Raw genomic sequence first — 13606 nt, 5'->3', positions numbered from 1 at the left:
ATAGATTATCAGACAAGGACAGTGCTCATTGATCAAAGGAAGAATTGTTGTCTGTCATTAAAAAAACACCCAAGAAAAGCACAAAACAACTTATATATCTCTTTTACAACTCATATACACACCCTAAAGTACAGTAAACATCCATTAATAAGTAATGCTACAATGTAACACAGTCGTTAGATGCAATACCTACTAAACAAAGAAATAAGAGTACTAACAAATAAAAGCTGCTATAATCAATATTTTCATTTTAACAAGGGATCAAATGACTATGTGTAATTTTATAAGGGGTCACTTGTAATGATAAACCCAAAGATAATTATCACCCAACCCTTCAGTTCAGCATTTTTGCATCTTTCAGCTCATTGTTTAGTTTTACTGGCCCGCAACTTTACTGTTTTGGTTTACTCTCACCATTCTTGTTAACGTTTCAGCCACAGTAGTCAGGGGATTTTAGCGAAAAAGGTAAAAACTAGCTGGTACTAGCTGGAACATCAGCAGCAGCATTTAGCACCTTAAGAGCCAGACATTTCTCTCAGGAGTTGGTGGAGACCTTACAGGAACTTACCTTACCTTTTGCAGTTCACCCATTGTTAGTATTAGGAGCAGTGAGTAGCCACGTTGCAGCATCCTTCTCTGAGGTCATATGGTCTCTTGTAGCATCGTCACACTTGCATGTCAGTTAAAGAGTTTATTTTAAGGTATTGCTGCACAACACAAGGTAAGGAAAGCACAGTCTGTGACTGTTGAGACTCAAAACCAAAGCTCACCCTACATTCATCACAAAGACTATATTTTTTTATTTTATTAAGTTATTTTGTAATTGTGTATAGATTTAGTTATATGTTCAGCTATTTTTATGCATGTGTAAGTATTGTATGTTTTCTGTTTTGTTTTTTCCAGTCCCTGAGATTATCGACGGCAGCACTCTGACAGCCACTGTAGTGGATCTCAATGCCTGGGTGGAGTATGAGTTTCGGGTTTTGGCCAAAAACAGTGTTGGGGTTGGAGAACCTAGCCCTGTGTCAGTCAAGACCAGGACAGAGGACGCAGGTACACTAAATGAGATCCCTCCCCCCCAATGATTCATCCCGATCAGACAGAAACTATGATCTGCAAAAAGAGAGATAGTTTAGGGATTATACTACCAACTCTTTTTCTACAACTTTCTCAAGCCTAAATTGTTTCTTATATGGAGGTGTGAGTGAACAAGGGTCTGTGTTGTGTAGTTCCTGATGCAGCGCCAGGTGACGTGGGTGGAGGAGGTGGAAGCAGATCGGAACTGGTCATCACATGGGAGGTAAGTCATCAGTCTTATGTTCTAGTCTGTTATTCAAAGTGCCTGCAGTTAATCTTTTTTTTATCCTTGAGTGAGGTGCTTAATATTTCTCGCTAAATCAAACCCCCTGCTCTGTTTGGCTTGTGGGTGTCATACATTTTCGGTCAATTGAAGTCTGGCGCTGCAGTCGTTGTAATTTCTTAGTTAAAGAGTTTGCATGTAAGGCAGCAGCAATGTATACACAAGCAGACACTTAATCTGACAGTTATTGTCATTTATGAGGCTTTGATCTGTGGTGAATTATTGTACAGCCAAATCTGCAATGCTCAAACCTAGCAATGAAGTAAACCAGTCTGGTTGTTGAAAAATAATAGAATAATGTGGATGTTGAAGAAGTCATTAGTTGGCTAAAGCTATCTCATTATTTGGTTTTCTCATTTCATTAAATGCAGAACTAACTTTTCATTTTAAAAGCTGCATGGACATTTTGTAATGAGCTTAGATTTTTTTTTTTAAATGGCATTTTACTGCTCATTTCATTTCGTCAGGTGGTTCACAAAAGCAATTTGTGGGTCACACACTTCTTTTCCCACAATGAGAGTGGGTGGTGATTGTGTCAGCCCAGCGGTGGGATGAACGTGAGTGGCTTGTATATGTTTTAATATCACTATAGTTTTGTGTTTCACTCTCAGCCTGTACCTGAAGAACTTCAAAATGGTGAGAGCTTTGGTTACATCATTGCTTTCCGCGCTTTCGGAGAAGTTAGCTGGACTCACGTGGCCACCTCTGCCCCCGGTGCATCGCGCTACGTGTACCGCAACGACAGCATCGCGCCCTTCTCTCCATTTCATGTCAAGGTTGGCACTTACAACAGCAAAGGACAGGGTCCCTTCAGCCCCGTGATCACCATCTACTCTGCAGAAATAGGTGAGGGAATGGACGTAAGTGTTTTTTAGCAAAGCTACAAAGCTTTCTCAGTTTGTGAAAAGGACAAAGATCATGAAAATTGTTTTATTGCATCTACTGGGCTGAAAGCGCTTGATAGATAAAGAGACATGCTGGAATATTATTTTGTAAATAAAAGGGTAGAACATTTCTTTAAAAAAATGTGCAACACGTTTATGTAAGGATAGGCAGATTGCCTCAAAATATCACCACTCTTTTAAATGGAAATGCTGATGTTAAAACCAGTTGGCATTTAGATCTATGCTACCTCTCAGCATGTTGAGAGGGGGTCAGTCTGTAGTGTAGAATTGGTCTATTTACCAGCAGCACCTGCGTGTGATGATTCATCCAGTAGAGATCACAAGAACGCCACACAGTCATAAATGTAAAAATTGAAAAGATTTGTTCTGCTCGTCTCTGTGCTGTTGGAAGAAGGCAGCAATGCTCAGTCTCCTGTTGTCTGTTTTCAGAACCAAGCGGGATGCCAGCGGGAGTTTGGGCCAGAAGTGTCTCAGCCTCTGAGATTGAGGTGAATTGGCAGGCTCTCTCCTTCACCTCTGAAAGGGTTCTGGGCTATGAGGTACATTTTACTCTTTTAAATGGAAATAGAAATCACACAACACAATTCAAATGCTTGTCATCCCCCCTGTTGTACTTCAAAGCCATCACTTCCCAACTCTGCGTCGCCATGGAAATGGCTGTTTCAGTTGGGCGACTGTTATAGCCCAAATTATACAGTTCTTTGTCCCGACTTGACAGGAAAACATGCCAGAGCGTTTTCAAGAGAATAAAAGAAAATTGCCTGTCCACATGCCTTTTCAAGTTGCTGTCAGTTATGGAGTATCATGATACAGAGCTCATGATAGTCTGCAATACCAGACCTTGTGTCAGAATACCAAGAAATGCCATCATACCACACCAAAAACAGTGCAATGATACCGAAAACTGTCTTCTGTTTGTTTTTACAGTCTAACACAGTTAGTCGTTAGTTGCATTCTATTTTACCTTCAAAAACTGGGACAGCCGAATTGCCTCGCCTGCATACTTTTGACTTAATCATCAGGGTGATCAAAGGGCTTAATTATAAGATGTTGTTGTTGTTATTCTTTTGCTCAATAAAATCAAAGTTGTTTCAATATTTCCATTTGGGAAAGTGAGCTTTTCATGTCTGAGCTACTATACCTTAGTGAAGTCAACAGCAGCTAAGATTGAACAATGATGACAGAAAGGTAGATGGATGTAGTTTGTGGATAATATATCTTTAGTTTAATGCTTTGATTGGTAACTTAAGTTGGTATTTGATCTGTAATATTTTCATTTAAATGCACATCATAATTAGCTAGATTTTCATTAGTGGAAAAATAAATATTACATGCCGTATTATGCAACCCAGATTAATGTATTGTAGCGCTGAAACGATTACACAATAAATCCATTAGTCGAGCGACAAAGAAATCTTGATTGTTCATTTTGATAATTGATGAATCGTTTCAGTCATCAAGCAAAAATTCAAAGCTGGTCCTACTTCTCACATGCAATCATATGATGCTTCTCTGTTTTTTTATGATTGTAAATTAAATATCTTTGTGTTTTCAAGTGCTGATTAGACACAGTAAGAATTTTGATGGTGTCACCTTAGACGTGGCAAAATTTCAATGACCTTTTTTCTTTTGTATTTGTGACATTTTAATAATTACATTGTTTATTAATTACTCAAACAAAATCAGTAGATAAAGGATAATTAATTTATTCCCTATTGCCACACTTTCAGTAGTATCTGAACATAGTTAAACAATCAACAAGGAGTTGTAAAAGTAAATTAACAAAGACTTTTTAATGTCAGATCAAATATCCTGCTGGAAAGGTAAAAAGAAATTGTGATCTCTCTTAAGAGAATACATCCAGAGGCAATTGTTTAACAAAATCGCATTTCTCCTAAGACATCAAATACAAATACAAATACGTTGTTGTGCTCTATGTGATTAAAAATGCATGCTACTGATACTACACGTTTTTGCTCCAATCCAAAGCAATACATCACGATTAAAGCACAGGTGACATGCTCTCTGTCTCAAACAGGTGGTATACTGGGAAGATGACACTAAACCAGAGACCATGGGAAAGGTTAGGGTGCCTTGGAACCAAACCTCGGTCACAGTGAGCGGCTTGGCAGGAAACACGCAGTATTTCTTAACAGTCAGCGCCTTCAACACAGCGGGCACCGGACCCTTCCTTCCTGCAATCAATGTCACTACGAAAAAGCCACGTAAGTTGCAGCACCAAAGACGCCCCGCTGCTACTCGGATGTTAGATTTGGAATCCACACTGGTTATAATTTAAGTCAGATGTAGAAACAATATCTTCTTCTAATGTCATTCTTTGAAGTAGTATTATCATATTAGAGAAATATGATAATTCCTGTAGAATGATGTGACAGTAATATGTTTCTGTGCTGACATATAGAAATGAATTATTTTTATATCATGCAGCACCAGCCCAACCACCGCTGAATGTCGAATGGACCCTAATTGGCTCTCAGCTGTCTCTTTACTGGGAACCTGTGGTGGCAATGGAATCAGAGTCAGAAGTTACAGGCTACCAAGTGAGTTTTACTTCATCAATATTAAGAAAAAACTCAGCACAACTCTTTTCACATACTTGAAGAAGGTTCGGGAGACTTATGACTTACACAGAAGCATTTAATGAACACTCAATTGAGGAGACAATTAAGCAGGCAGTACAGTTTAACCATGATGTGTAATTGTGCAGTGCCGTCCCAACTCTCTGAAGTTCCTGTCCTCCTGAAGGTGTATTTAAACTAATACTGGAGGCGTTACGTTTAGCTGAACCTTTAAGGTAAACAAAGATATTGCCGGCGTCATAAGCAAAGATGTTACAGCCTAGTTTAGCCCATCTCTCTCTCTCTGGGAAGTATGCTAAAGTGTGGCAGGCCCACCGACCTCCAAAAGGAGACAGTCCTGAGACAAAACATTCCCTTATCATACAGCTGCCTAGATTCCCTGAATCTGTAGAGAGACAAACATAAAAGTCTCATATATAGATAGATATACAGTCTCGCTTTGCCTTGCCTCCACTGCAGCGCTGCGGAAGAGGGTCTGGCAAGTCCACACAGCAATCCGGGATGGGAGAAAAACGTTCTCTGGTTTATTGGTATTTCTTTAAACCAGTCACTATTACCTTGGGCGGTGCTAAGCAGCGGGAAAAGCCGCGGTGCCGCGGCCAAATAGCCTCGGGAAGGAACTTGTTGTTTGGTGGAACATGTGTACGTTCAAAAGTTGTTTAAGCTGTGCAACAGAAATCTCAGATTTGACAGATAGTCTAGCTAGCTGTCTGGATTTAACCTGCAGAGATCTGAGAAAAGGTAAACCATATTCCTCATAAATCAACCAGAGTTTAAGGGCGTTTCCACACATACCTCATTTGGTCCGGACTTTCGGACTTTTCAGTTTGATCCGAACCAAAATTAGAGGTGTGAAACCTCCCCCGGACCACGGTCCGGATCAAAAGACCAAATTTTGGTCCGACCAAAAGAGGTGGTCTCGGTCCGGACCAAACTGAACCATGGTCCGGTTCGTTTACAGTGTGAAAGCATTTTTTGGATGATTCGGACTTTCGGACCAAATACAAGAAGCTCTGGCAGGCTCTCCTTGTGTTACAAGACTGGGGAATAGCTCCTTTAAGGAATAGCTTGGTGCTTAGTGTGTAGGCTACATGAGAGAGTGAGAGTGACGGTGAATGCGCTCAGAGCAGACAGCTGTCGGCTATCAGAGCAGAGAATACATCAGCAGTTTATTTGTTAAGTGGTAGTAAATGTACAGTGTAGGTTTCCGTTTGTCTCTGAATAAATTCTCCAGAAAGTTCCAGTGTCTTGCTTCTCAACATGACAACAAAACAAAAAGAGCCGCGGCAGTAGGGGAGAGCAGCAGTCAGCTGAAAAAACTCCGACCCAGAGAGAGGATACGAGAGGATGGGGAAGCCCGTCTACAAACCAATCAATTATAAGTATCTGGAGACGCAGCTCACGTATGTGATGACGGCAGGACGTAGTTTTGTCACGTATAGATCTTTAGTGCGCTTGCATAACCGCAGTGTGAAACCAAAACTTACCGGATCAAATGTATACAATGTAACAAAAACATGAACCTTGGTCCGGACCTTGGTTCGGACTTTCATGTGTGAAAACGCCCTAAAATGCCAACACAAAGGAAGCTCAAGGCAACCGATATCTGGCCTAAATGAGTGAAATCCGGCGGAAATTCCGTTGGCAACGGAGCAATCCCGGAAGTGTAACGTCAAGGATATAGACTAGATTATTAGAGACTGGCCGAATATTTTCGTCCCCTGACCTGGGACCTATGAATGACCTGATGTTGTCTAAGCTTTCCCTTCAGTCTCATGCCACAACATGGTGTTTCTGGAAATTCCACCACAAATGTGCTCCACAGTAACATGTTTATTCCTATTATGTATCAGTCTGAGTGAAAGCGTGGACATTACCTGTGTGGTGGTACACTCAAGCTCACTCCAAGCTGTCAGGCTGTAAGACTACATGTTTACAATGTGTCATCCAACTTGTTTCTTTCTCCCCCATTCAGCTGTTATACAGGAGACAGAGGCACAAAGAGGTTAACACACTCACAACAACCAATTCAACAGCAGAGCTGACCCTCCTCGAGGAGGATGACGACTACATCATCCACATTCAGACGATGAGTGAAGGAGGGCTGGGCCCGGCCTCGGATCCCATACGAATCCACCAACTAAGTAAGCTCGTTATTCACGGTTGTAGTGGTTTTCTAATTAAAATGGTAGGAGTCTGCATGTCTGTCCTTCGATTTTCTCGACAACTATTCATCCAATCGACCTCACACTTGGCCGGTGTATTGCTGAGGACCCAAGGAAGTGCTGTGTCAAGTGCGAGCTCTTGAAATCTATGGAACATATTTATTTGTGGTGCATGATGTACACAATGTGTAGTGTATTGAGAGGATGGACCCCTAGTAACTGTTACACCACCAAACGGCATGCTGGGTACAGCTCGCTCTCCGTTGCTTGCTACAGAACATTCACGAACAGATGAAGAAAGAGAGACCGAAGATGTTACATTGTATCAAATTTAAACATTTCAAGAATCAGCGATGTAACTTTCAGAATGAAAGCTTTTGTTTGGAAATAGCATGGTCCCAAATAGCTAGCTGTTAGCATACGACGCATCTACTCTAGCATTGCTAGGGGACGCAACTACTGTATGTCATGGCAGGTGTTTTGCTCAGGACCCAAGGAAACGCAGTGTCGAGTGTGAAGTTGTTTGCAGAACGGGAATGCATTGAGAATGCTGCTGGCAGCAATACCGGAGGCCAAAAAAAAGGCCCATTCCGAACAGGCGTATTTTGAAGGGGCCCTGCAATAGTGTGGTTAAAACTTGGAAAGTTCATGGAATAGTTTGAGTTCAGCTTGCCTCTAAGATTGAAGAAAAAAAAACACTATTTTCAGTTTTCAGCCGAAGGACTGAAATACGTTGATGCCACCATGTTCTAGAGAAACACAACAGAACAGAAGCATTTGACATATAGATTCACCGGGACCTCAATCTCTCAGAACTTCTATTTTGTATTAATTACCCTCTCCTGTAAATGAATTCACTTAGCACTTTTTAAACCTGACAGGGACATTTTGTCCTCCTTTGACTCACCATTGTCCCCAGCCACCCTCATTGGGCTCTTCCAGGCTTATATTTTGCTAAAATATGCAGCGCGATCCATCTCTGTCGCAAAGGTTGACTTCCTCTTTTACTAGATGCTATTACTGTCCTGTGGGACTCCAAGGGGACTCTTCCTGTGCTCTAAATGCTAATTTGCATTGTTGATATTCTGTGTTGAATCCCTGAAAACAGCAGTTGAGAGAGAAAGAATTTTTTTTTAATTTCACATGAAAAATAGGCTACTTTTTATCCAGAGAGTCTTTACATACTGCAAAGAAAAAGATGTGGGCAAAACACATTAACAGGCACAACAGAGTGCTGTGTTTATAGAAACTAGTACTTCTGAAACATCAGAAGTGGTTCAGGAGGTTTCTTTTGCATAAATAATATATTTTTCTTCCAGGAAAGGGTTTTATATGGATGTCATTACAGGAAAATAGTCAGTGATCCATAAGAGCTAATTGACTCACTTAAATCATACATGAGAAACTGGAGAGCAAACTGCATCAGGCTCTGGATTAACTTACAATTGCAGTCATAAGCCAGGACATAAATACTTGTTTTATCACATTTTAAGTACCCCTGTGAAACATCTGTATGCATGTTTTATGATTTGAAAATTTAAGTATCTAATTTTCAGTCATGGGCAAGTCTGTTATCAGCTGTATCTACAGGTAACATAGCGGAGAGCTCAAACTTAAGATAAGGAATGAAATTGATGTCCGTCCGCTTCCTCCAGCAGGTTTCACATCAGTTTATCGTTTATCAGTTGTTTTTTTTGTTTCAGGTATGAGTGCCCGCGGCTCGAGAGCCTGGAGTGCGGACATCTCCCCCCTCTCCCTGCTGCTCGCCATCGCAATATCAACATTCAGGTCAACGTGACACAAAGACAAACTCGGCTCTGTTTTTCAACCTTATTATTGGTATTTTTTCTTTCTTGAATTTGTGAAAGTTGCTGAGTTTTTTCTCTCTCTCATTTTTGGAGGTGACCACATATTTTGCAGTGTTAGATTGCAGGTATGAGGCAGCACAAGACTGGAGCGTACTGTCAGACACTTAATTAACAGTAAATGCTTGAACTTTTTTTTTTTACGTAGGTCTAAAATTTTTGCCGGTTGGAACAATGCTCCATTTCAACTCTTTTTTTCAACTCCAGATTGATACAGATGCCTTACTTCCATCCATGTGCCAAAGTAGTTTCTTCTTGTTGTTGTTATTGCTCAGATAGCTACATGCTTTCCTCAACATTATTATTGAAGGTCTCAGTAAACCTTGTGGAGGGCCGTGATGAGAAGTAATATTTTGTATTTTTGAATATTTTCAGTTTTCCTCTCCACATCTGTATTGGTGAGTAGGAACATGTTCATTCACCCGTGGCCGTGCCTTTGGAGATTCTTGTAACGCCGTCACTCATAGACACTAGTCAGTGATGCTCCATGTTTCAGAACATACTGCAGCCGCATTCATCTTTACAGTATGTGTTCCATTAAAAGTTGTCCCAGATGAAACTCATAAAACACCGGCACATCACAGTGCCAGTGTTAGCCATTTACCTTTTATTTATTTGATTGTGGAGAACTGAATGTGTACCATGAGGGCTCTTACAGGTTTAATGCCTCAGACCAGTTATTGTGATAGCCTGCTGATCGATGGATTGGACTTTACTCTGCATTCTTGAAGATTACATCTGCCTGTATACAGCAGTAGTGGGAGAGTTATACGACTGCCAGTGTATTTCCTTCACTACTTATGCTGAAACAATCAGTCAGTCAACAGAAAATAATCAAGTCATTTAAGTCATTTATCAAGGAAAAAATGCCAAACATACCCGACAAGGTGTGCTTTCAATTGCAACACATTTGCCTCCACAGAATCCAACGGAGGGTATTATTCTGCTTTATACCATGGCCACATGCCAATAAACTGCTATATGTCAACAAAATAAAAATATAATTTAGTCATTCAGTTACTTATATAACAATGTTTTATATAACTTTTCTAATTATTCTGACTTTAAACAATTATCGCATCCATCTCACCCCTTGCTGTAACGGCTGGCTTTTCACTGTTCAGAACAGCTATAAACACTTTCGCATTCCGACGTACTGTAAGCATATTTCCCAAAATGTGGAACCATTCCTTCAAAGTATTTTTTTATTTTTATTTTTTTAAAAGATTATTCAATAGCCTCTGTACATAGGGGGCACGCTCTACCAGGTGAGCTACCCAGGCGCCCCAGTTTAGTACTTTTTGAGCGTGAAAATTCATTCTTGATCTCTGGAACAAGATGTACTCACTAGCTTTCAGCCTCATCTATATCAGCAAACGGAGCATGCTCAGTAGCCATGGATTATCACATGAAGTGTGTAAACTCCATTTTCTGATGAAAACTAAGATGTGGTTGAAAGATAATCTCAAAATATTAAAGGTGCAATATGTAATAATGACAGCTAGTGTTTAAAATAGTTACTGCAGTACAAATTCAAAATACTGGAGAGAGTCGTCTCCCCCGCCCCCTCCTCCCCAGACTCGAAGTTCACATAGGTTGCCAGGCTGAGGCCGCAGCATCCATAGTCTCGCTTTGCCAGACCCTCCTCCAAAGCGCGCTGAAGGAGCATCCACAAGAATGTTGTTAGACGCTTGTATCACATGGCCAGACATTACTTCACAGCACAGCGGAGTAGCTAACGTTAGATGCTGGCTATATTGACAGTCATAGAAGCCCATGCTCACGCGGAGCTCTGTAACCAAGACACACTTTTTCGGCTTAGAATTACGGTAGGAACCGCTAAAAACATAACCTTGCCATCCTCTAAAAATAACACTACCTTGCCGTCCTCTCCACCCGACTGAACACACTTTATTGGCCTTCTATTGGCTTAAAATAACTCACTGTTGTCGGCTACGGCCGCTGAACAGGCTACACTTTGTAAACAGCTGTGGCCTGCTTGCCTGGTCCTCCGGTAACGTTAGCAGGGTTAGCATGGCGGCGTTAGCCAGGACCAGTCGCGATCACTTTACTGGTTGTGTCCCAATTTGTTTTTGCGAGTAATGAACTCGAGTACTGTAGCAATATTATTCAATGTGAGTACACAAATGTTGAAATGACATAAAATGCCCGTCCTTTGTAGCTGTGATAAATTAGCCTGAAGCTAATGCTTACCTGTTCAGTAGGAAATTAGCCAACTCGGCATCCTTTTGGGCTCCAAGCTGTCTCCATCTTTCAAATACATCTCCCATATTTACCTGGGATTTGTAACGTCTCTGGTCATGCAACTGTTAGAAACATGCCAGGGTTTAGGTCAGGTAAAATTTATCTCCGTTGATCCCGTTCGTTTGTTTGCAGCTTTCATGGCTGTACTAACTTTAAAGCTGTAGCGCGCTGGGTTTACGTTTTTACAGGTATATCTGGCAACCAAGTCTGGCTGTCAAACTGGGCAGTTGATAACAACACAGAGGCCAAAACACAAACAGAAATTCCAACACGGAACGGAAATTTCAAAAGGAGAAAATACTGGCATTAGCATTGTTGTCAGAATAGTAGTAGTATAGTAATATAGTAATAGTATTTCAACTTAGCATGTTTCCTTAATATCTGATGACGCAGTGGGGTCATTTTGGGATTTATTACAGTAAATATATTACATATTGGACCTTTAAATTTACCTTGAGTTAGGATTATTTTTGTCAAATCCATGTAATACTGGTGCATTCATTTATAATAGCAAACAAACACCTGTGTCAGAAGTGTCTGGTTACCAGACATAAAGCGACACCTGCCAGCCAATCAGGATCCAGAATTCTCAGTGGCCATGGTATCCATAGATATAAAACATTTGTTTTTTTGATTGTTTTATATCTATGATGGTATCCATGGTATGGTATCTTCGGGTTTTGGACTGTTGGTAAGGCAAAACAACACATACATTTGAAAACAGCACCTTGGGCTCTGGGTAATTATGATGTGCATTCCTTTTAAATTTTCTGACATTTTGTAGACTGATTGATCAATAAATAATCATTAGTTGGAGCCCTAGTAGGCTACATCCATCTGGGCAACACACAGTAGTCATGCCAGTCAACGTGCACAATCAGCCATTGCAGTCGAGATGAGGGGTTTTAAGTGCTGCCAATTGTGCCAGTCTGCTAATTCAAATCTAGCCACCAGCTTAGACATTGTTTGGCAAAATGTATGGTCAGCTGTGTTTTAATACTTTGTGAATCTGTCCTTTCTTGTCAGTTGTATTGGCTTTTTTATGTGGTAAGTGTTGGCATTGTTTATTTAATGTATTTCAGCGAAACCCCACTGCTCAGGTATTCAGACCTGTTTCACCCCACCTTTCAATAGCCCTAAAATGGCAGGAGCAGATAGATCTGTAATCTGTCAGCACACAACGCAAGGGTCTATTTAACAGTCTGACTTGACGAATGGAAAGCCTGATATGTGCCATGATTTAGAAGACATTTAAACATCTTAATGAATTAGAGCAGGCCTGAGGGGCTTTTGTGGGAAAGGGCATAGGAGTAATGGTACTAATGACACCCACACAAGACTAATGTATCAGGATTTAGGGAGGACTAAATCAGGACAATCCCATCAAGATGACACCAGGAAGATTCAAGTGTGTGTGTGTGTGTGTGTGTGTGTGTGTGTGTGTGGTTATTACCTTACCCTACGGTGTCATGGACAGCTGTTTTCAAGAAGACCATTCTGCTGATTGGGGGAAAAAATGTTTAAACTCATTTAGCTGTGGTTCAGGGCTTTGGGCAACTGAAGCATTGGGGACATTCAAATAGAGTAACACAAGGTCGATATGGGAAGTAGAACAACAAGTTTAATGTCTGTTTTTCTATCAAATTACCATGGATTGTCAGTTCAAAGGAACACATGGGGGAAAAAAGCTCATGAATCCAAGGCCAGGTCAGGTACAAGTTTGTATTAAATGTGAAGACAAAAAGGCTTTCTTCCCACGATGAGTGTTGATAACTTTCTGAAATCAGTCTTTGAATCCTGTTTTGTTGTTTTTGTGGCTTTACGTGTGGTTAATCTGTATACATTCTTTCATTACAGAATGTCATTGTTAAGCTAACAAATGTTTACACAGGAAATGCATCTTTATGACTGATTTATTGATTATATGAACTGAAAAAAGACAACATTACGCAGTTTATTAACTTGTTTTTGGGTACATAGAAGCATTGCCAATCTCTTTTGTAACGTATCAGTACTGTGGAGATGTTTTGATTTTGACTTTCTCTTTTTTTTAATGTTTGATATGGTTCCTGGTTGTTTTATTTTGTTTCTTCGAAAAATTCTGCACAAAGGTCAAGTGTTGCTTTAAAATTACAGTTAAGAGCCAGTGTGATGACATCTCTTTTGCCTTCATACAGTAAACTGTACATACTGTATGTATTTTGTTGTGATTTGAAGCAACGCCCCCAAATGGGAGACCAAACTGTGGTGTCCTACTTCCAAATGTAATTCTCTGTCAAACCCAGAATCTGAAAAATAGATGAGCAGAGAAAAACATTTCTTCGCAGCTGCTATCACACACAGCCTTTTGGTGCAATGACACACATACAAACACTACCTGTTACAAGGTAGTCGGCCAGTGTACAGTAGATAATACAAGTCGTATTATTTACTAGTACTTTTTGTC

The 13606-nt window shown here is 40.5% G+C and overlaps 1 protein-coding gene across 1 annotated transcript in view; it reads left to right on the top strand.

The window, feature by feature from the left end:
* The window catches only part of cntn3a.2 (contactin 3a, tandem duplicate 2), a 34697-nt gene extending 24256 nt beyond the window's left edge, over positions 1-10441 (top strand). Inside the window, exons 16-23 of the mRNA XM_031286822.2 lie at positions 904-1053; positions 1230-1300; positions 1972-2206; positions 2695-2804; positions 4304-4490; positions 4714-4826; positions 6841-7009; positions 8734-10441. Coding sequence (XP_031142682.1) covers positions 904-1053; positions 1230-1300; positions 1972-2206; positions 2695-2804; positions 4304-4490; positions 4714-4826; positions 6841-7009; positions 8734-8828 — 1130 coding nt within the window. The 3' untranslated portion in view covers positions 8829-10441. The remainder of the gene's footprint in view (positions 1-903; positions 1054-1229; positions 1301-1971; positions 2207-2694; positions 2805-4303; positions 4491-4713; positions 4827-6840; positions 7010-8733) is intronic.
* The last annotated feature ends 3165 nt before the right edge of the window (positions 10442-13606 follow it).

Source organism: Sander lucioperca, chromosome 12 (genome assembly GCF_008315115.2).
Source record: "Sander lucioperca isolate FBNREF2018 chromosome 12, SLUC_FBN_1.2, whole genome shotgun sequence".
Classification (NCBI taxonomy): domain Eukaryota; kingdom Metazoa; phylum Chordata; class Actinopteri; order Perciformes; family Percidae; genus Sander; species Sander lucioperca.
Note: the sequence above shows the minus strand (reverse complement) of the source record. Positions and strands in the feature narration are given on the sequence as shown.